Source organism: Gopherus evgoodei, chromosome 18 (genome assembly GCF_007399415.2).
Source record: "Gopherus evgoodei ecotype Sinaloan lineage chromosome 18, rGopEvg1_v1.p, whole genome shotgun sequence".
NCBI lineage: Eukaryota > Metazoa > Chordata > Testudines > Testudinidae > Gopherus > Gopherus evgoodei.
Genome location: NC_044339.1, coordinates 3,091,071 through 3,115,433, shown reverse-complemented (window position 1 = coordinate 3,115,433; position 24,363 = coordinate 3,091,071). Strand labels below are relative to the sequence as shown.

Genomic DNA, 24,363 nt, shown 5'->3' with positions numbered 1-24,363 from the left:
GAACATGTAAAACAGCTGCTCTTAACGATAGCTAGTGTACCCTATAGGTCTACTGGGAAATGCAAAAGTGATGTGCCTGGCCAGCTGGGTGTGTGCGGGGCAGGGAGGGTGCACATACCATGTCCGTCTGCTGCACGGAATATTGCCTATGCTTGTTATTATTAATTAGTAGTCGTATTCCTCAGGGCCCCACTCATAGAGCGCCATACGAGGCACCGTGTCTCCATCTCAGAGTGGGGCCACAATGGAGTCTCCTTTAGCTGAACATCCTGGAGTCTCGCTCTGATGCCACATAGGTGTGCATTAGCTGGTGTTTGTGTGTCTACAGCCGCTGAGCTATACTCTGCCTGGATCACTGGGCCTATTCTTTGCCAGGTCACCTGCCCACTGAGCCCCATTCATGAGGAGGATCAGAGATCATGGTTATTCGCCATGACAGAGAAATCCCCAGGAAGTGCAGGTCATAGACTGTCACTGACTAAGTGCCCTGCTGCTCCCAGAGGACTGGTCTTATGGGCTGCTTCTCTCTTTCCTGCAGGACTGTGAACTAAAAGAAATTTCTGAGTTGCCAGGTAGAAGAACGCAGGAGCCTGATGGGAAATAGGACTGACACATTGATGTCAGTAGCTTGTTTTCACTGAGACTAAAGAGAAAGTAGATGGCAGGGAAACCTCTTCCCAGTTGCCCTTGGCCCTAGTGATAAACAGTCACTCTGCAGGTAAAGGGGGGGACTTCAGGAAATCTCCTTGAAGGGGATCAGAGAATCAGAGAAGATTTGGAAGGGACCTCAGGCGGTCCTCTAGTCCAACCCCCTGCTCAAAGTAGGACCAATCCCCAACAAAATCATCCCAGTTAGGGCTTTGTCAAGCCTGACCTTAAAAACCTCTGAGGAAGGAGATTCCACCACCTCCCTAGGAAACCCATTCCAGTGCTTCACCACCCTCCTAGTGAAATAGTGTTTCCTAATATCCAACCTAGACCTCCCCCACTGCAACTTGAGACCATTGCTCCTTGTTCTGTCATCTGCCATCACTGAGAACAGCCGAGCTCCATCCTCTTTGGAACCCCCCTTCAGGTAGTTGAAGACTGCTGGATTGCGTGGGGTTCATCTTGTGCAGATTTCAGAACCCCTGGTGTCTCTAAAGAGTAAACAAAAATAAATTTTCTCCTTCAAAAAAACGTTAAAGAGCTTAAGACAGCACTCAGAGCTAGCTGCTCATCTCACTGAACTCAATGAGAGAGAAATGTCTTCCATCTCTGCCCATCCTCTCCACATGAACAATCACAGACATAGAACATGAATTTAGAATGACTGCGTGCTTAAAATAAATCTCTTCCTATTAAATATTAATAGACATAGGGAAAGTGATCTGTGCTTACTTCAGGTGCTTTAGAACAAACTAGCCAAGATAGATAGCTAGTTCCGACAGACAGGATGGATGACTGGGTCCGTGGGATGAGTATGTTTCACATTCTTTTTAGGATTGATTAAACAATGTTAATTCCAATGGCTGATTCTCCCGCTATTGATGCAAGATTGTCTAGGTCTGGCATTTAGCACTGTCCCTGGACTTTTCCTTTAAGGAATACGAGGTGCTGCTGCTCTCATGGTATGCAATTTTTAATTGATTCTAACCATTATTTCTTGACAAAATGTTTTCAAACACAGCAAAGCTCGCATCCCACCCAACAGCTATGCCAGGCCAAGAAGTGGATGTTGAAACTAACTTGTTTTTGAGTTATCCGAGCGCAAAGACTGAACATTTCTTTTAGAGATGGATTTTTTTTTTATGCTCACATAACTCAAATGGCTGAAGAGACTTTCTTCAAAGTTTCCTGGAACAAGTCAGTTTGTCTGACAACAAGCATGAGACATACTCTCACCAAAGAGTGACTAAGAACGTTAGTGACCACAAATTGAGGCTTAGAATGCAGTGGTGGCCCCTAGCTTGTGTTGAAATGAGAGAAAAGATTGGTCATGAAATAAAATGTCTGATGCCATCACTTTAAGTGATGTCACCATACATGATGTCACAGGAAATGATGTTGTACCATATGTGCATTATGGCCGAAACCCTTTCCATTCTGGGGTCAGGCCTAATGTCTTCAGCCTCTTGTCCTCCTACCAGAAGGCTCACTTTACCTAGGAAGAGAAACCAATAGGATTTGGTGTCTGGTCCAGAACCCCAGAATCCATGACTGATAAGTAACGTCACCCCTAGAAATGACAAAGAAACACAGCTAGCTCAAGGTGTCTGTGAGGGACTACTGAATGCTCCAGGTTCAAACCTTGCACACGATTCATGAACCGAGTAATTTCAAAAGTTGCACCCAAACTGACTTGAGAAGCTTGGACATCTGTGAACATTTAATAATATTCTGCCCTCAGTGGGTTAGTTTGTGCCTGTTAGCAGATACGTTACCATTTCCCACCAGGAACGGTGAACTCCTGGTCACACCACAGCTGATGAGAGGCATGAACAGTTAGGGCCCCTTAGCACATTTTAAAGACTTTAAGGCTCATATTCCTGGCTGTAGGTTTCCAAAGATGCCTAAGGAATTTGTATGCCCACTTTCTACTGAAAGTGATGTATGGATCCAAGTCCCTAGGTGGCTTTGAAAATCCCAGTCCTAGTCTGAGCAGCAACAGATCCATCCAGTATGGAGAGGTAAGTGTTGTACTCAGAGGAAGTTGCTCCCTTTTTTTATAGCGCTAGAGAGCTGTGAGAATTTGCAGATTGTGCAGTCAATCCATTGATGGTCTCTGTTAGGGCCCTGCCTGAGTTTCTTGCTTCAAAGTTTGCATGAGCACATGCATAGGATGCCCCACGAGTTTCATGAATGTAACAACATGCCCAGATAATGAGGCATTGTGTGAGAAAATATGAAAAATAAATGTCAGACTAACTTGGTTTCTTTTGTTGTTGAGATTACAAAATTTGGATGCTAAAGGTAATAGTGTTGATGTAATAGACTTAGACTTCTGTAAGGTGGGTGATTTGGTAGTGTATGATGTTTTAATTAAAAAAGTAGAAAGATTCAAAATCAACATGGTACACATTCAATGGATTCAAAACTCGCTAACTGATCATCTCAAAATGTAACTGTAAAAGGGAAATTATCATCACGTGGGTGTGTTTCTGGGCCGTTCACTGTTTAATATTTTTGCCAGTGTCCTGGAATAAAACATCAAATCATCACTGATGAACTTTGCAGATAGTACAAAGATTGGGTGAGTGGTAAATAATGAAAAGGACAGGTCATGGATTCAGAGCAATCTGGATTGCTTGGTAAACTGGGCCCAAGAAAACAATAGGCATTTTGATATGGCTAAACGTGAATATCTACACTGAGAACAAAGAATGTCCACTATACTTGCAGGATGAGAGCCTCTCCCCTGGGAAGCAGCAACTCTGAAAAAGATTTGGGGGACATGGTGGATAATCAGCTGAACATGAGCTCGCAGTGTGATGCTCTGGCCAAAAGGGCTAATGCATTGCATAAATGGAGGATTATGAAGTAGAGGGGTTATTTTACCTCTGTATTTGGCACTGATGTGACCACTGCTGGAATCTTCTGTCCAGTTCTGGTGTCCACATTTCAAGAAGGATGTTGGACTGAGTTCAGAGCCACTGGAATAATTAGAAGATTTGAATATATGCCTTATAAGGATAGACTCAAGGACTTTAGGTTATGTCTACACTACGAAATTAGGTCGAATTTATAGAAGTCAATTTTTTAGAAATCAATTTGATACAGTCGATTGTGAGTGTTCCCACTTAAGACCTTTAAGACCATTAAGTTGGTGGAGTGCGTCCACAGTACCAAGGCTAGCGTCAACTTCCGGAGCATTGCACCGTGGATAGATATCCCACAGTTCCTGCTGTCTTCATGACCCCTTGGAACACTGGGTTGAGCTCCCAGTGCCTGATGGGGCAAAAATATTGTTGCGGGTGGTTCTGGGTAAATGTTGTCAGGCTCTCTTCCCTCTCTCCATGAAAGCAACAGTAAAAAAATCCATTTTTTGCCTTTTTTCCTGGGTTACCCATGTAGACAACATACCACAGCAAGCATGGAGCCCGCTCAGCTCTCTGTCACTGTGTCTTCCTAGATGCTGCCAGATGTAGTAGTCCATTGCTACACAGCAGCAGCTCGTTGCCTTTTGGCAGCAGACATTGCATTATGACTGGTAGTCATCATTGTCGTCTCCTGGGAGCTCTTTTAGCGGGGGTGGCTCCAGAACCCAGCACGCCAAGCGCGTGCTTGGGGCGGCATGCCGCAGGGAGTGCTCTGCCGGTCGCCAGGAGGACGGCGTCTCGCAGCTTCGGTATACTTCCTGCAGGCATGCCTGCGGAGGGTGCGCTGGTCCCACAGCTTCAGTGGACTGGCAGAGCGCCCCCCTGCAGCATGAGGCCATGCCTGGGGCAGCAAAATGTCTAGAGCCGCCCCTGATAAGAGTAATTAATCATTGGGACAATTTACCAAAGATCATTGTGGATTCTCCACCACTGACAAATTTTCAATCAGGATTAGCTGTCTTTCTTTATGATCTTTTTTCGGAATTCTGTTGATATGTTCCCTGGCTGCATTACACAGGAGAGCAGACTAGATAGTCCCTTCTGGCGTTGGGATCTAGGAACAAGTGAGCTGGAGAATCTCCTAAGGACTATTTCCCTAACAGCACATGGGATCAGAATGGAAGCAGTTTCCATGCCACCTGCCACCCAAACACCACCAGCCAATGCCAGGGACATGTTCTGCCCTTGGGGCCCCACCTGGCCATAGAAAATACATAGTACTGCTGCCAGATGGCAGCTGCTGGGGCACGCGCAGCTCTGGGAGCCGCATTTCAATTATTGCTCGAACCAGGCAGGGTCGAGTGGCTGATTCAAAGATTTGATGACATGGTCTCTTATCACTTGTTAGGGCCATATGCTTCCCCCCTTAATCCTGCTGTGCAGCCACTTACTCTGGAAGTCTTTGAAATCAATCGGTCGTCAGGTACAGAAAGGTAACAACCCAGCATGCTTCAGAGGATCCCATTCTGGCCGTCAGTGATTTGGGATCTTTGCTTTTCTTTCATTTTCAGTGTTTGTCATTGAACCCACAGCAACAAATTACACAACTGAACTGACAGGGAATGATGTGGAACAGGTAGTGAAGAAAGGGTCACAGACTGCTGGAAAGAGGGTGTCACAATTTGCCGACCCAGAAACAAGATACAGAGGGCAGCACTGCCAGCCTTCAGGATGCAAAAATCACAAGTCAGGCCACAACAATCATATTCGCTTAAAAATCATGTGTTAAAAATAATATTTGTGTTCTTTTTCTTTGCCTTCTGATTTCTGAGTCTTTAGGGAGCACTCATGTCATGTTTTCCAGCTCTTCTTTGCAACCATGAGCTCCAGAAATTTACTTTAAAAAAAAAGCTGAGCTCGTCACCTAATCATAAGAAAAACACCAGATTTCATGAGACTCATTGTAAAGTCAAGAAAGTTGTCAGCTCTGCTAAAGATCCCAGGAAGGGCTTGTCCGAGTTATAGACTGGTAGTTTTAAGTAGAGTGTATTATGAGAGAGCTGGTTGCAACTCCATAGCTAAGGTCAAAAGGAGCATTCCATTATGGGTTGGTTCATGGCTGGTGGGTACCATAGGCTGTAGGAGGCTGTGACTCTCCAGTCAGGTATGGCCCCTCCCACACTCTATCTCCCCTTGCTTCTGCTCTGTTTGGCGGTTCCAGTCTCCCTGTGCGGTGGTCCCGGGTTGGGCCATGCCACCTGACCTCCTTGTGCTCTGGGGCTAGGCGGGGGGCTGTGGTTGCTCCTCCTACCTGTCATTCCAGGACTGTGGGTGGGGTGGGAGGCTGTGGCTGCTGTGGGATTGGGGAACCTGGGGAATTAGGGAATTAGCCTGGGGCAGGGCCAGAAGGAGTGGGACTTCAGGAGGAAGGGGCAGGGCTGGAGGCTAGCCTCCCCCAGCCAGCGGTTCATGCACCGCCCATGGGTCTGTCTTCACTGCAGAATTAACCTGGGCTCCTAGCAGGGTGTTGTCCCTAGTTTTCCTCCTGTCTACATACAAAGCTTTCTAATGTGAGTTAAGTGAGGCTTTCAACCTGGACGTGCTGGCCGAGCTTGGGAGAGATTAGAGCTCTGGTGCCCTCTCACTCAGGCTGGTAACTCACTCATTTTGCAGTGGGGACACAGACTAAATCACTTGAGTGGTGATGAGAGTCCTCCATTGCCGGGCCCACAATTCCCCCTCCTCCATGCCTAGAAGGACAGACAACTTCTCCCATAATTCACTGGGAAAGAATCATAGAACAACTGTGATGGGATCCCCGGTGTGGAGCCTGGAACTAGGGTACTGCTGTGCCCCCTTAAGTCTCTCCTGTCTGGGCTGTCTCTCACATTGCTTTACTAGTGACAAGCAGCAAATCCCTCCAGGTGCTGTGATCACTCAGCATAACAGCATTTGGAGTCCCACACTCAGCTATATTGCATGAATACTCCTAGAGCCACTCATGATTCACCCAGAGAAAGGCATTAGAGCCAAATCCCCAGAGCTCCCAGCAGTGTGTCCACCACTTCGTCAACGAAAAAGACATACACAACAAGCATTTGTAAACCTGAGCAGATTTAACACACATATCAGGCAAACTCACTGATAAAAATAAACAGCAAAACAAATTTATTGACTATAAAAGATAGATTTTAAGTAATATCAAGTGAGTTAGTTACCAAAATAAAATAAAATATAAGCATACAGTCTGAACTCTCAACCCTATTAGACTGGGCAACATTGAGATTAAGCAGTTTTTCTCACCACACTGGATAGTGCAGTTCATAGTACACAGATTTCACCCTTGAAATCTGGGCCAGTCCCCTCAGTTGGAGTCTTCAGAATGTCCTCATTGCTTATAGTGAGGTGGGTGAAGGAGAAAGGCCCAGCATGTGGCCACTGTGTCTGTATTATACCCTCTGTCCATGTGCTGGGAAAACACAAGCCCAGGCATGTCTGGGGACATTTCCTGAGTCTCCATGGAAGGTCGAGCAATTCCCTTGGTGTAGTTTCATGCATGTGAGTCACTGCATTATAGCTCCCTTACTGGACAATGATTGGTGATGGGTTGATTGGTACCCCGCTCGGTTGTTGGGTATTTTCCTTGCTGTTGCCTGTGGGGAGCGAATATCTGGCTGATTTCCTGAATTTACAGCATGTTTTAGTAACACCTATACAACACAGTTCTCATAATTTCATATGCATTAATTATATACATATATGGATAGAGAAATGACTTTCAGCAGATCATAACCTTTCCCCTCATACCTTGCAATGCATGCTTTATATTCAAGTTCACAATCATGTATAAATGAGGAATATGGGGGTTACAGGGCGCTCCCCCAGGGTACACAATGTCACAGCAATTCAGCTCGCTGCAGCACAAAGAGCCATGGGATGTGCCCCCAGAAGTCCTAGCGACAGACACAGGTGAGTGCAGCCCTGGTGAGGACCCAATTACTCAGATATGGCTTTGCACTGTTGCTGCTAGGCAGTGGTGAACGTTACACACAAGCAGTGGAGGATCATGAGGATCAGAAGTTCCATGACACCATTCCAGACCCTTTTGGGGGAGTCGGAATGGGGTCCTAGAGCATTCCAATGGACTCAGGCACCAGCGATAGGCTAACGTGAGTGCTGAGACATAGGTGCCGATCCCCTGAGTTAACTCTGCCATGAAAAACTGTCTCCTCTTAATAGGCACATGAGCGCACACATGTACAAACATCCCCATGCACATATAAACACGTGCATTCTTGCGCACATGTGCACACACACACACACACACGAGTATATTGTTATTATGCTGCTTATGATCAATTTCAGCTGAGAGAAGAAAATGTCTGTAGAGTGCCAGAGGTATGGGCTCCATAGATTAGAAACACCCCCCACAAGGAAACTTTTTCCATTTCAAATGGACCTCAGTCATTTTTGTTATCCACCTCTGCTTGTCCAGTTGAACAACATGTGCCCCCTGACACTTGCTTACACTCATTCTGACCACAGGTAGTTTAACCCCATTATTCCGTCTGTGCAGAGACCCTGAACCATGTGGTTTAACCCACCAATCCCCACCTCCAGGCACAGAACCACAATCATTCATGCCACTGTAGTTGTTAGGGACTGGCGAGGCAGTGAAATGTTCCTGTTGAACACACGCTGTGTACGTGCAGAGGCTGAGGGTGCAGAGTGTTCGGTTTGGTGTGAGACTTGTTTACCTTATTTTTGTTTGACCTTTGCCTATTAGGGATTGCTTGCAGTCCTGCACTACAGTTCTAGAAACAATGGCGAACGGCCGCATGGAAATCAAGGGGTATTTTCCCCTTTACTGTAGTTGAGCCAGGACTTCATTCTCCATCGCTTGAGTTCAGCCTTGGTTCTAAACAGAGTTAGCAGTACTGTGTGGGCAGCACAAAGGGTGCCTGCTTATGTGGTGGGGAATGTAATGGTTCCTGCTTTGGGGGATCAGGATGTATAAATAGTGCGAGGCTAGACTGGGATAGTTCACTTTTCTTCAGGGCTGATGTGTCAATGTCAACCCACTGTGCTTTGGGGTCCTGCAGTGTTCCAGATGACTGTGATCTTCCAGCTGATGGCTTTCTCTCTGGGTCTCCTCTCCACGTTCCTCCTCGTCATAGCCACCTGCACCGATTGCTGGATGGTTAATGCTGACGATAGCTTGGAGGTGAGCAGAAAAAGCACAGTCTTTTGCTCAGTGTTCAGTGCTGTGAGGAGTTGCTTGATTTTATGAAGTATCAGTCAAAGGAGGGGGTGTGTTGTTTTTTATTGCCCTATGGCATGAATAGGACAGAGCACATCTGCATATATTTTCATAGCTGTGTCTTACATAGAAATAGATATCAACTAGGTTTTTTTTAAATGCAAGCTTAGAATTTGCAGAATATTTGACAATGTAGCAAAAATTGTTGCAGGCTCATGAAATCAGCAGACTGAGGGTTCACAGCTGTAGAAAAGAAAGGAACAGGTCATGTCATCTCTTTCCTCCCGTTGCTCTGCCCCATGGCTGCACCCCATGAGGCTAAAGATGCTCCAAGGATGGGACATAGCTGGGTAGATCCTATCCACCGTATGGTCAGCAGTTTTTTGCATTTAACATGTTTCATATGTTTTATAGGTTCAGAGAGTTTAAGGCCAGAAGGGGCCATTAGATCAGTCTGACTTGCCTAGAACAAACCAGAGAATTTCACCCAGTTACCCCTGTGTTGAGCCCAGGAACTTGTGTTGGCTAACATGTATCTTCAAGAAAAGCAGCCAATCTTCATCTGAAGACATCAAGAGATTAAAAAAAAAATTAACACTGCTCTTGGTAGTTTGTACCAAAGGTTAACTACTCTCACTGTTAAACGTGTGCCTTGTTTTTAATTTAAAATTGTCTGGCTTTACCTTCCAGCCATTGACTCTTGTAACATCTTTTCCCATTAGATTAAAAAGCCTTTAGAACCTGGCATTTTGTCCTCATGAAGACACTTACGCATCATAGTAAAGTCACCTTTTAAGCTTATTGTTGATAATTCAAGCAGATTGATCTCAGACTCACTGCAAGGTATTTTTTCAGCCCCCAAAGCATTTTCATGGATCTTTTATGCTCCGTCTCCAGATTTGTGCCTGTGACCTACAGAGAGTTTTCAAAGTGTGTCAGTTGTCTGGCAGCTCATAGAATCATAGAATATTAGGGTTGGAAGCGACCTCAAGACCTAACCCCCTGCTCAAAACAGGACCAACCCGACCTAGATCATCCCAGCCAGGGCTTTGTCCAGCCAGGCCATAAAAACCTCTCAGGAAGGCAATTCCATCACCTCCCTAGGGAACCCATTCCAGTGCTTCACCATCCTCCTAGTGAAATAGTGTTTCCTAATATCCAACCTAGACCTCCCCCACTGCAACTTGAGACCATTGCTCCTTGTTCTGTCATCTGCCACCGCTGAGAACAGCCTAGCTCCATCCTCTTTGGAACCCACATCATATAGTTGAAAGCAGCTATCCAAACCCCCCCTCATTCTTCTCTTCTGCTGACTAAACAATCCCAGTTCCTTCAGCCTCTCTTCATCAGTCATGTGTCCCAGCCCCTTGATCATTTTCGTTACCCTTTGCTGGACTCGCTCCAATTTTCCCACACCCTTTCTGTACTGGGGGGCCCAAAACTGGACTCAATACTCCAGATGTGGTCTCACCAGTGCCAAATAGAGGGGAATAATCACATCCCTCAATCTGCTGGCAATGCTCCTACTAATGCAGCCCAATATGTTCTTGGCAACAGGTGCACACTGCTGACTCATTTCCAGCTTCTCGTCCGCTGTAATATCCAGGTCCTTTTCTGCAGAACTGCTGCTTAGCCAGAGGGTCCCCAGCCTGTAGCAGTGCATGGGATTCTTCCTTCCTAAGTGCAGAACTCTGCACGTGTTCTTGTTGAACCTCAGATATTTTTGGCCCAAATCTCCAATTTGTCTAGGTCATGCTGGATCCTATCTCTTATCCTCCAGCGTATCTACCTTTCCCCTCAGCTTAGTGTCATCTGCGAACTTGCTGAGGGTGCAATTCAGCCCATCATGCAGATCATTAATGAAAATCTTGAAGAAAACTGGCTCCAGGACCGACCATGCACTGAATAGTTGAGCATTACCCCTTGAGCCCAACGATGCTTTCTTGGTTTAGGCTAGCCCCAGAGGATCATGGGATGCTATTTGCTTGAGTGTCTCTGTCTCTAAATTATTTCTTTCTCTTCTAGGTCAGCCTCAAATGCCGGGGGCTGTGGAGGGAATGCGTCACCAACGTGCAGGATGGTATCAGGACTTGTGACCAGTATGATTCCATTTTAGCAGGCCATCCATGTGAGTCCTGCTTGTTGTGATGAGAGTGGGTGTTCGGGACTAGGGTGTTTTTACAAAACATATGTTACACCATTAAGCAATTCATTGTGATTTGGTGTTTGCATTGAGCTATATAGTTTGCCTCTTCCCACTGTAACAATCAACGCTTTAAAAACATCCATTTTAACCTTTAATTAAACACACACAAAAACATTTAAACCATTAAAAACCCAAAGTGAAGTAAAATTTCATGTGAAATATGTCACCACTTTTCCTTTAGTTTAGCTTCTGCTTAAAAGTCACATCTAGATAGTATTTAAAGCTTCGATTGTGTGATGGGGTATAAAAACCCTGGACAAGAAGGGGTTAAGAGATTATTTTGGGGTCAGCAAGCCCAAACCTGCAGCAAATGCTCCATCTGTTGAAGGAATTAAAACACAGGGAATTAGTTCATTGGGACAGCACAGCTGGAGATGAGCAGATCTGCACCCACAGCTCCAGCAGAACAGAGGGACGCCTAAAGGCTCTGACAAACCTGGCCAAAGGGGACCTGAGGGAAGGGAGGACCCACCCCAGAGACAAACGGAGAGGAAATAGACCCCTCTGTTCCATCTGTGGACCCTGGACATTTGTAGACCCCTCTTATGTATTTTGGGTTGGACGTCCCAACATGAAACTAAAGTTTGAACTAAGCTGACCCAGGGGAAGGACTAGAGGAAGTGGCTAAGGGAGGACAGTCTTAAACAACCTTGTTTGCCAGAATACTGGTAGCACAAAGTACCCGGGCTCCCCTCCCACAGCCCCCTTGGCAGTCAGAGGTTGTGGCCATGACCACTAGGCCACGCTCCCCAGCCAGACCATTACTGATTAATATAAAGGCAGTGGAGTAGATCTCAGCTGGTGTCCATTGCCATAGCTCCAATGATACCAACGGAGCTTTGACAATTTACACCAGCAGAGGATCTGCCACAGTCCGTTTTAGATGATTTTTCAATTGTTTTTGTCACTATCCTGTTTGCTGTAAGACACGGATCTTATCTAAACATACGAGTTCTACCAATGGATCATAGTTAGATGTCGACGTAGGGCGTTGACTCTGCATCAGCTGCATTACAATTAAATCATGCATCCAAACAGTGATGTGCTACCTGAATTGTCACACTTCGCTGTGCTTATTTGCCTGGTAAGTGTCCCAAAGTTTTCAGTGTGATGGAAAGGAGAAATAATTCTTCTGACATTCAGGCACCTGTGTCTTGCGTAACATGGTGAAATCCTTAAAGCAGTGAGAAGACCGATACTAGAAACACAACACCACGCAGACTCATGGCTCATGGTCTCATATGGCTCATGGTCTCATATGGCTCATGCTCTCATATCTATATTAGTAATTATTACTCTTATAGTACTGCCTAGGAGCCCTACTCATGGCCCAGGACCCCATTGTACAAACATGAATAAAAAGACCTTCCCAGAGCTCACAAAGTATAAGACAACAGATGGACACAACAAGGAAACAGCGAGACACTGTTGGACAGCACGATAAGCAGTGCTTATAGTGAGGGACAACCACCCCCTTAGACAACACATCAGGACTGAACCAGGGACCTCTATGGCTAAACTAGACCAAGGCAAGGCTCTGCAGCTGGGGGTTGTACCAGACTCATGTCCTCTTTGGATTGGACTCACAGGGGGACCTGTAAAAACAGTCATCTCTGATTGCAATACCACACGTGTTACCCATGGAACAGCAGCACGCCTAACACAGAGTGATAGAAGCTAATTGGCGTCAAATCCATACTGTCATGCCTGTGATCTGCCCAGTTTTTGCTTTCTTCGCTTTTCTCAGTGAAGATCGTGGTGACGCGAGCCCTGCTGATCACAGCCGACATTCTGGCGGGCCTGGCTTTGATTACTCTGCTTTTGGGTCTGGATTGCATCAAGTTTCTCAAGGAAGCGCCCCATATTAAGCTGAAGATGTGCTACATGGCTGGCTTAACCCTTGGCCTTGGCAGTAAGTGTTCCAAAGCACCAGCAATCTGCCTTGTCAATAACAAACCTGTGCACTGGAATGGGATTTGAGACCCCTGGACCTAGGGAGTGGTGCTGGCTGAGTGAAGCTTGAGCTGGTGGAACTGGATAGGCTAGAAGACTATTGAGTGGGACGGGGTCAGGTCATGCTGCTGCTGTGGTGTGTCGTGGGTAGGATAGAGCGGTACTGTATGTGATAGTCTCAACTGGCAGGAGGGAACGTTGAATTGATTGCTCTGAGTCAGTGACTCTCAACTTTTCCAGACTACTATACCCCTTTCAAGATGGGTGGGGTTCTGTGGCCTGCCTTGTGCAGGAGGTCAGACTAGATGATCAGATTGGTCCCTTCTGACCTATGAGTCTATGAGTCTGATTTCTCTTGTATGCCCTTTAGTTACAACTCAAAAACTACTTGCTTGCAAAATCAGACATCAAAATTACTGAAGAATTGCTAGTTTCTCATTTTTACCATATAAATATAAAATAAATCAATTGGAATGAGCTCTATAATCATGTTATAGACTCATAGACTTTAAGGTCAGAAAGGACCACTATGATCTAGTCTGAGAATCTCACACACCCACTGCTGTTAACAAACTCTGAAACGATGTCTGAGTTATTGTACTCAAATTGTGGAATCCTCCAGCCAGTGAACCGTGCTACATGTTGCAGAGGAAGGCAAAAAAACTTCCTAGGCCTCTATCAATCTTCCATGGAGGAAAATTCCTTCCAGACCCTCCCCCCCCCCAACTCTGGTGATCAGTTAAATCCTGAGCATGTTGGCAAGATTCATCAGCCAGCACCCAGGAAGTCAGATCCCATCCCATCTAACAGCACATCACAGACCACTGGGCATACTTACGTGCTGATAATCAAAAATCAATTGCCAAATTAATTGCCAAAATTAGGCTATCCCATCATACCATCCCCTCCATAAACTTATCAAGCTTAGTCTTAAAGCCAGATATGTCTTTGGCTCCCACTTTGAAGGCTGTTCTAGAACTTCATTCCTCTAATGATTAGAAACCTTCGTCTAAAGTCACTGGCAGTAAGAAATTTTAGTTTGTACCGACTTCACTAGTGCTTTTCTGTAGCCAGTTGTAAAACTAGGCAAATCTCTAGATGGATGGATACAGCTCCTAGAAGACCTCTGCTGTTACTTACCTCTTGTTGAGAACCACTGCTGTAAGGCAGCAGTAGATAGACGAATAGAATGGCATTGGGTAGGGCAGGACGGATGGGGTGAGGGAAATGGCATTGGGTGGGTGAAGTAAGTTTTGACTTGAGAAATGGTGAGTTGGGAATGGTGAGGTCAGGCTGAGTTGAAGAGCTAGGTGGAGTGAGGATGAAAAGGGTGCAATGACAATACATATATACACATAAACACACGTATATTCTTCTATATAGTGAATTTGGACAGCATCATTGGGTGCGAGTTGCATAGAAACCCAAAGTCTGGTCCACACTACAAAGTTAGATTGTTGTAAGTTGCTAAGCACTCATATTTGTCTCCAGCTGCCCCACTCATAGAATATCAGGGTTGGAAGGGACCTCAGGAAGTTATCTAGTCCAACCCCCTGCTCAAAGCAGGACCAAGTCCCAACTAGACTTTCTCAAACCTGACCTTAAAAACCTCTAAGAAAGGATATTCCACTATCTCCCTAGATAACCCATTCCAGTGCTTCACCACTCTCTGAGTGAAAAACTTTTCCCTAATAGCCAACGTAATCCTCCCCCAGTGCAACTTGAGACCATTACTCTTTGTTCTGTCATGAAGTACCACTGAGATCAGTCTAGCTCCATCTTTTTTGGGACATCCACATCAGGTAGTTGAGGCTACTAGCAAATCCACCTCACTCTTGTGCAGACTAAACTAGACCAACTTCCTCAGCCTCGCCTCATAAGTCATGTGCTCCAGCTCCCTAATCATTTTTGTTGCCCTTCGCTGGACGCTTTCCAATTTTTCCACATCCTTCTTGTAGTGTGGGGTCCAAAACTGCACACAGTACTCCAGATGGCTCCTCAGCAATGTCAAATAGGGGGGAATTATCACATTCCCTCGATCTGCTGGGAATGCCCCTACTTATAGAGCAACACAATACTTATGGCAACACAGTGAATCCACCTCCCTGGAAGACCTACTTAGTGCAAGTGTAAACACTGAATGACCTGTGTCGACCCTAACAGTCCTCCATCAGCTATCTCACAATGCCCCTTTCCCTGCGACAGTGCCCACTATATTCAAAATTTAAACTCCACCGCCCGTGGATCACAGAACCCAGAAGCCACCACTGCTTCAATGCCACCTCTCTTGTGTGCAACTGCCAAACCGACCAGATCATCTCCATGCTCTCAGAGAAGTACTAGATTCACTTCTGCCTAAAGTAGACTGAAAGTAGTGGATCTCTTGGACCTGTGGGGAGAAGAGGCTCTGCAAACACAGCTACAGACCAGCCCTAGAAATATGGACATCTATGACTAGGTTTGGACGGGGATGCAGGTGATGGGCTCCAACATGCATCAACAGCAGTGCTTTGTGAAAGCTGACAGCTCCCGGCATAACACAAGGCCATGGAGCACAAGAATAGAGCTGCTGGTGCAGTGCAGACCAGCCATTTCTACAATTAATTGCATGCCAGACTTAGCAGAGATCCTATCAGCAGCCCATAATCTACTGTGGATCCCTCAGAGACATAGAATGCTGCCATGAACAGCAAGGAGGAGGCAAGCAAGGGCACTCTAGCCTTGCTGCAAGCCAGCCCCTGCTCAAGATTTTGCCACGATCTGGCCAGTCCCACCAGGTGAGCACAGATGAGCCTGATGAAGGGAAAGGGAAGTGGGATAAGTGTTTAAGGACATTTTTCCTTACAATGCTTAAATTCAAAGCTGGTGCCCAGCCCAGCCCAGAGTTAACAAGACAAATGTATTGACTTTTCATTGGTTTACTAGTAAGAGAAAAGCTAGTGGTATATAAGCGTGTGGCCTCCTGCTGGTCTTTCAGGGAATTAGCTCGATTTCCAGCCCAGAGCCGGTGATCTGACTTACCCCTCAATGTTGGCCTCCCATGTCCCTCCCTGCACCTTGTGCCCCTTTTACCTGGGGTGCTGCCCCGTGGCACTAATCCCTCACAGCCTCAAGGTCTCCCCCTCCCAGGAGAACCCCCACCCACTATCCCCACCTTGCCTCAGTATATGGCTACTGCCAGTCATTGTCTAGCCCCCCCACAAGCCTTGGGGCAGACTGCAATCTCAGCCTACTCATTACTGGCAAGGAGGGTTTGGACCTGCTGCCTTTGCCTACCCTTGGGATGCCCTCTACAACCACCAGTATCTGTTGACCTTGTTCTAGGCCGCAGCCTGGGGCTTTCCAGGCTGGCTCTCCCTAGCTCCTCTGCCTTTCCCCAGCCCTGCTTCATTCGGGTACGTTGTCTCTAGCTCCCTGCAGCCAGTCCTATCTTCCTCTAAAGGCAGACTATGCCAGGCTGAGGAAAACACAAAGAAATGGAGGCTCAGGGGCTCTTCAGTGGGATTCTACCTGTCCTTAGAGGCGGAGAATGAAGACGAAGTAAGATTATGATGATGAACACATGGCCCAAGCAGTGAGGGCAGCTTTCAAATGTTCCACCACTGGGAGGCATTAATGGACAGAGAATTGTTATCATGGGGTGGACTCAGTCAGAGAAGGGAGGGAAATACACTTTTCGGAGGGCAGTTGACATAACTGATTTGAGAAAGTTTTAAATTAGGAACTCAGAGGAGACAGAAGATCCTCATGTAATTTCCATGCCTGATTATAATATTGACTGGGAGAAAAAGCAAGTAACAAAGGACCCAGCAATGGAGAAAGGAACAGCAGTGGGTAAGCGAGTGGACAGTGAGGAAAGAGAGTGCTGAAGCTAAGAGTCAGATAGGCAATAATGGAAGTAGAATGATTGTATCCAATTGTTGAGGAAGGTAGATGAAACCAAGTAGAAACAGATAATATGTTTATACACCAATCCAAGGCGTCTTGGTAACAAAATGGAGGAGTTAATGCTACTGGTGCAAGACTGAAACTAGATATTATGGGGATAACAACAAGGTGGCATAGCAGTCATGACTGCAGTACAGGTTTTAAAGGGTATGGGCTGTTCAAGAAAGACAAAAATTAAGGTAAAGGTGGTGGAGTACATGTATATTAAAGGTAAGGTAAACTGCCAAGAAATTAGAAGTGATGGGATGGATAAAACAGAGACAAATTGGGTCAAAAACACTCTGGGGAAGAAAGCTACTAGAGATGCTCCTGGAATAGTGATGCTATAGTCTCTGGAGATCCGAGTTTAATATGATAGCGATCTCTTTAATGTTTGTAATAAATGCTACTGAGAATTGTGTGATTATGGGAGCCTTTAATGTCTCACATATAGACTGGAAGATAAGTGATGCATACACTACTGGGGTGTAGATTTCCCTGGATGGGATACCTCCCACATTTCTTCACCAAATAGTCACTGAACCAACAAGAGGTGATGCCACTTTCAATTATGTATTGGTGAGTAGAGAGGACCTTATAGAAGAACTGGTTGTAGGGGACAACGTTGGTTCGACTGATCATGTGTTAATTCAGGGTACGTCTACACTACAGGATAAATTCGAATTAGCTTAAACTGATTTTATAAAACAGATATTATAAAGTCGATTGTGCGCGTCCACACTAGGCGCATTAATTCGGTGGTGTGCATCCGTGGTCTGAGGCTAGCATCGATTTCTGGAGCGGTGCACTGTGGGTAGCTACTGTAAAAGAATGAGGCCAATAACATCGATTTGCATCCACACTAACCCTAAATCGATATAGTAATATCGATTTTAGCGTTACTCCTCTCATTTTGTAGGAGTACAGAAATCGATTTAAAGAGCCCTTTAAATCGATATAAAGAGCAGTGTAGTGTGGACGGGTGCCACGTTAAATCGATTTAACGCTGTTAAAATCAGTTTAACAGCGTAGTGTGGACCAGGCCTCAGTTTAAACTAAATGGAAGGACAAACAAAATTAGATCTACAATTAGAGTCCTTAATTTCAAAAGGGAAAACTTGAAAAAAAGAAGGGAATTGGTGAGGGACGAGGACTGGACTGAAGAACTCAATAATCTGAATGTACAGAAGGCTTGGAATTAGTTGTAATCAGAGTTGCAGAAACTATCTGAACCTTCCATCTCAAGCAAGGAGAATAAATGTATAAGTCAGGGTTGCAAAGCTGCTTGACTAATAAGCATCTCAAATAGGTGATTTTAAAAAAAGCAGAAAACCTACCAGGAATGGAAGATGAGCTGGATTAGCAAGGAAAGGTACCTCTTCACTAAGTATAATAAAGAAGTTAGGGGAAGCGGCAAGGTGAGTATTGGAGATGAGAATATGAAATTAGATATTGCCATATCCGAGGTGAAGTCAAATTCAAAGTTAATGGGACTAAACTGGGAGGCCTGGGTAATCTCCATCCAAGTATATTAAAGAAACTAGCGCATGAAATTGAAAGACCAATAGCAATAATTTTTCATGCATAAGATCATGCTCTATGACTTGAGAATTGCTAATATAGTTCCTATTTAAAGGAAAAAAATGTGATTGGGTAAACTACAGGCCTGGTCGTTTGACCACAATAATATGCAAGATCTTGGAATATCTTGGCTGAGGGGAGATATGATTGCTCTCTGTAAATACATGAGAGCGCTAAATACCGGGGGGGAGGAGTTATTTAAGGAGCAACAATGTTGCCACAAGAATATAGGGATATAAACTAGCCAGCAATAAGATTAGGCTTGAAATTAGACAACAGTTTCTAACCATCAGAGAAGTGCAAAATGCCAGACCTAAATAATCTTGCATCAACAGCAGGGGAATCAGACATTTGAATGAAAATTGTTTAATCAATCCTAAAAAGAATGTGAAACATACTCATCCTATGGACCAAGTCATGCATCCTGTCTGTCGGGACTAGCTATCTATCTTGGCTAGTTTGTTCTAAAGCACCTGACGTAAGAGAGTACTACATGTTCATGTGGAGAGGATGGGCACAGATGGAAGATATTTCTCGCTCACTGAGTTCAGTGAGAGGAGCAGCTAGTTCTGAATGCTGGCTTAAGCACTTTAATGGTTTTTGCAGGAGGAAGTTTATTTTTGTTTACTCTTTAGAGACACTAGGGATTCTGTAATCTGCACAAGATGAACCCCACGCGATCCAGCAGCCTTCAACTAGCTGAAGGGGAGTTCCAAAGAAGATGGAGCTCGGCTGTTCTCAGTGATGGCAGATGACAGAACAAGGAGCAATGGTCTCAAGTTGCAGCGGCGGAGGTCTAGGTTGGATATTAGGAAACACTATTTCACTAGGAGAGTGGTGAAGCAGTGGAAAGCCTTACATAGGGACGGAGTGGAACCTCCTTCCTTAGAGATTTTTAAGGCCTGGCTTGACAAAGCCCTGGCTGGGATGATTTAGTTGGTGTCGGTCCTGTTTTGAGCAGGGAGTTGGCCTAGATGACCTCCTGAGGTCGCTTCCAACCCTGATATTCTATGAGTCTATGAATTGCATGTAGGGAAACTTCAACTGCTGGTAGCAAATATCTCCACCTGTTGGTGATGTGACACTAGATGGGGCGCCACTGCATAACTACAAAGAATCCTTTTCCAGGTCTCTGAGTGCTGATTCTTGCCCACATGCCTAGGGTCTAACTGATCGCCATATTTGGGGTCAGGAAGGAATTTTCCCCTGTGTCATATTAGCAGAAAATCTGCGTTTTTTTGCCCTCCTCTGCAACATGGTGCATGGGTCACTTGCAGGTTTAAGCTATTGTAAATGGTGTATTCTCAGTAATTTGAAGTATTAAAACGCTGCTTTAAGGACTTCAGTATTCAGCTACAGATTATGAGGGTATTACAGAAGTGGGTGAATTAGGTTCTATGGCCTAGATTATCATTATGGTCCTTTCTAGCCTTACTCTATGAGTCTATAAACTAATTGGTCCAGAAGGTCTTGAAAGCTGCCATTGATTAAATGACTGAAAGTTGCAGAGGTAATGAACAATCTAAATGGCATGACAAAATACTCAACGTGACCATAGCCGGTACAGAAGGCAGTATTCCAATCATATCCTTCCCAGACCCTTACCAGGTTATAAGCTTTGTGGCAGTCCAAATTTGTGAAGACCTTGGCAGAGTGGAGACTTTCGAACAGGTAATTAATAAGTGGTAAGAGGTACTGGTTTTGGATTGTAATATTGTTCAGCACTCGGTAGTCCACACAAGGCTGAAGGGAACAGTCTTTCCTTTCCAGAAATATGATTGGATCCCCACTGGAAATAAGGAGGAGTGAATGAAGCTTTTCTGCAGGTTTTCTTTGAGCTATTTTGAGAGTATCTGTACTTCACATTTGGAAAAGTTGTTGAGCCCAAAGGTACCCTCTGCTTCTGACTGGAGGTCGATGGCGCTGTCATAGCAGCAATGAGGTGTTTGCTTTCTTATTTTTTGAACCATCAGTTGCTATTTAAGAGGAATCCCTGGAGCCATTGGTGAGGTCCTATGGGTTTCCAAGTTTGGCTTTGGATCCTTTTTTCTCATCTCTGACGTCTTTGAAGGACCAAATAATCCGCAACAGGTTACTGGCCCTGGCTTCGGTGTAACGAAGAGGCTTGTCTGCAAGACAGGGAATCAAAGTGTATCATGCCTGATTGCCATCAGCTGCACAGGTCATGGCAATGAGCCCAATTGATGAGTGAGATTCATGAACTAGCTCAAAATGAAGGATTCCTTGGTAGCCTGAACGGAAAATTACCTCTAATGGAGACATCTGTTGGCTGTGGTCTTCTGTTAATTTGGGAACTTCTTGCAATGGATGGGGTTATGTGCTTGGGAAAACTCCATAAAACTGCCTGAGGCAACTGACACCGCCAGTGCCTCGAGCGTGGAGTTGGGCATTGCAGGGGGCCAGCGCCAAAGAGGGAGCTGGAGATATGTTGGACAAAGCTTGCCCGTCACCGGGGTATTGGTACCTGAGAATTGGTGTGGGTTAATGGGAAGAGAGGACGGTGTCAACCCAGCCCAACTCTGCTACTGGGGCTGCAGTTTGGCAATGCCTAACCCAGGTGCAGATAAGAACTTGGCAGGGCACCTTGATGCAAAGTTTCTTGTTTTGCCACATTACGGACAGACGCCCTATGTCCATTGTTGATTCTTCTCCAAGTCAGCGAAATGGGTCCAGACATGCTCAACTAGCATCAGCTGAGGTGATGGGGAAGGGATGTGGGGAACCAGATCGGGTAGCCTGGTAGGAGCAAGCGATCGTTCATTTTGAGCTAAAGGTCAACTAAGGCATCCAAACCAGATGAGAATTCCAAAATGACAGTTCATCTTTTAAATCATCCAGGCCAGAAATGATGCTGCTGGACAGCCTTACTCCATGGGGTTTTTACTATTAAGTATTGGGATTCTGCTGCATATTTAGCTAACGGCCAGCATCCCTGTTGCAACACTTCGGCCATACACTCATGACTTAGGTCATAATGGTCACTGACATAGCTCTGATGAAAACCTCAAGGTGTCCCAGAAAGCGGTTTGATTTTTCCAGGAGCAAAGACACCCAAGCCAAGGACAATCTGATAAGCAGGCTGATAATCAATTCCACTTGATTATCAATGGGGTGTGACCATGGGCATAACAGAAATAGGAGCTGATTCTGATATAGGCACACACACAATTTTTTTTTGTGATCATCATAACATTTGTTAGGGAGGATTGGCTTAGGCCCGTGTGGAGCAAAGGTTGGAGTTCAAGGCGGCATGACTTGAGTTTTACAGGATTGCATTCTACACATGCAGGGTGGCAACTTGTGCCTACAAGGTCCAGCTCTGATTCTCCTATTGTTTGTAGAGAGACTGCTCAAACTGTCAATGACTGGGATATGGATGGTCATGCCTAGTGGTTGGAGCAGATGTCAATAGCCAGAAATTGGAGCCCAGCATCAGAGTCAGAGTCCAGTTGACAGAGACAAGGGTCAGAGGTGGATTGCATGGAGTGAGGCAGGGCTGGGACCAAGGCAGGGGCAGGGCTGGGAACCAGCTGCCATAATAGCTATCACAGCAATGAGCAAGTGCTTTGAGCTGCTACTGAACCACTGCTTCAGGGCTTCAGATCCAGTCTGCTGACTGTTCCAACTAATCATGTAGCATAGCCAATTAGACAAACAATTACAGACCAGCTGTGCTTGTTAGTGTCCCCAGAGGCCAGCTCTTCTGCAGGTCCTTACTCCTGACCTACTAGGACAGAAGCCACAGGCTGCTCTCATTCAAGATGGTGCCTATTTCCCTACAGGTGAAACTGAGGATGCACCTAGTAAAGATGATCACTGTATCTCATTGTTCCCAATGGAACTGAAGGTCACCCTCGTGCTCTATGGTTAGGAAACTGGACAGGCAATTGGTCGGGGGTAGGGGAAAGGGCCAACACCAGAAAGAGACTGGGGTGAAGTGGAATGTGGAGCAGGGAATGTTCAAGGGAGCAAAGGAAATGGGGGGAGTTGGAGGGACAGAGAGCGTGAAGGGTATTTTGGCAGGGCACGAAGAGGTGGAGGGGTGAAGGCAAATAGAGGAGCAGAGAGGCAGACTGTGATGACTCGGAAGCTGGGAAGGGATAAGGAGGGAAATGTATGGGAAGATTAATTGCAGCAACAGTTGGGGAAAGAGACTGGTGGGGGCGTGGCGAGACAATGTGAGTAGGAGATGGATGCCTGGTACAGCAAAGGAGACGGAATGGAAGAAAAAGGGCAGTAGTAGGGGAGGCAGAGGGAAAGGGATAGAAAAGGCAGGTATTTCAGCCCAGGGGTCAGAAAGCTTTTACTAGCCTTCTCCCCTTCTCTTACCCTCCTCAAACATTATAATAAAAAAAAATCCTGACTTTTGGAATCTGACTCATGATATTTGACGCCTTTCGATTGGCAGCCCTGGTCAGACTAGCCTGCCCCACCCCCAAGGAGAGTGTCTGCTGTGGCGTGTGCAGGGAGCATTCTGTGCTGGTGTTTCTCAGCAGACTTTCTTCTTTGACTAGGTGTCCTTGGCATGATCGGCTCCGTGTGGTATGCAGTGGATATCTATGTGGAGAGAGCTACTCTGATATTGCACGACATATTCCTGGGGATCCACTACGACTTCGGGTGGTCTTGCTGGCTGGGAATGGTTGGTTCGACAGGTTGCTTTATGGCATCCATCATGCTAACCTGCTGCCTTTATATTTTCACAGGTCAGTAATGGCAATACCAGTCTTCTAAGGACAAGTTAATTACAAACAGAGTTGCAAGCTGTCCCGTGTCTTCAGAAAGCTAATGACACAACGTTTGAAACTTCTGGCCCAGATTTAGGAGAAAATTGTAGACATTGAGGCATCTCACTGCTCGATCAACATTAAGCTTGTTGCTTTACGTGTAGCCATTGGACTTTTCTTGACTAGGAAAAGTAGTTGAGGTTAGATTAGGTTTAGCTGATATGTGCTCGCTAAACCGGATGTAAACAGGGCCTTTTTCCTCATGTAGCTGCAGGGTAACAGCTCAAGTTTTGGCTTAGCCTAGCACACAACCATCCCCTTTACTAGTCAAGACCTTACCTGACAGAGCACAAAATATGTCTTCTGCTTTAATACAAACTTATTATTCTTTAGTTAGGAAAATAATTTAGGTAGAGAGACAGCTCAGAAACATCAGGCTATTCTCCATACCCTATATTCACTTCTGAGTGATCCCAACTCTAATCTAGAGTAACTCCACTTAAGTCAATGTATTCTTGATTTGCCATGGCCGGGGTATTTTGCCTTTGATTGTGAGGCTTGCCCTGCTCCCCCAGTGCACAGGGATTACTGTGTTATTCTGTACAACATATGTACGTAAAATGCTCACTTCCTGTTCATGGAAGCTTTGTGAAAAGGACTTTGTAGGGTTGCATGTTAAAGAAGGGTCAGTATTTGCTTTCATTTCCAGTTTGATTCAAGCCAGTGAAAGAAGAACCTGTAAACAATGCAATAGTCAGAGCCTCCAGCATGTCTGGATGGGCCAAGCTACTGAGTCCAGAGCAGAAGCCCTCATGTGTCTGGTCTTCACAAGTGCTGGGCCCCCACAGAGTACACTGAGGTAAATGGAAACTGCAAATTGCCTTTGACATTATGTCCCCAGTGTCCTGCCTCAGAGGATGCTGAGACAGTGGCTCCTGTCAAGGCGTCTCCATCCCCTCCCCTTTCTCAGTTTCACATGGACACTGAGTGATTGTGAGAACTTGCTCCATGGATTTACCTCCTTGGGTCAGAATGGAAACCCAGCGGCCAGGCATAATCAGGCAGACTCATCCCAATGTCCATAAAAGGAGCATGTCACACAGACATACTCCCCTGGGCTCAGCATTGCTCTGGCTTTTCTACACCCATTTCGTGTTTGCAGAACACAGT

The 24,363-nt window shown here is 45.6% G+C and overlaps 1 protein-coding gene across 1 annotated transcript; it reads left to right on the top strand.

Moving 5' to 3' along the window:
• The first annotated feature begins 7,411 nt into the window (after window positions 1–7,411).
• Window positions 7,412–23,180, top strand: LOC115637049 (claudin-16-like). The gene is made up of 5 exons (XM_030537885.1): window positions 7,412–7,487; window positions 8,621–8,742; window positions 10,804–10,906; window positions 12,732–12,896; window positions 22,981–23,180. The coding sequence occupies exons 1-5, from the start codon at window positions 7,412–7,414 to the stop codon at window positions 23,178–23,180; spliced, it is 666 nt and encodes a 221-aa protein (XP_030393745.1).
• The last annotated feature ends 1,183 nt before the right edge of the window (window positions 23,181–24,363 follow it).

Bases quoted from the DNA above. Each gene is read 5' to 3' on its own strand.
- LOC115637049 (XM_030537885.1), top strand. From the start codon at position 7,412: ATGTCACAGCAATTCAGCTCGCTGCAGCACAAAGAGCCATGGGATGTG. The intron at 7,488-8,620 runs GTGAGTGCAGCC...GGGGTCCTGCAG, and splicing joins AGTCCTAGCGACAGACACAG to TGTTCCAGATGACTGTGATC. The intron at 10,907-12,731 runs GTGAGTCCTGCT...CGCTTTTCTCAG, and splicing joins CATTTTAGCAGGCCATCCAT to TGAAGATCGTGGTGACGCGA.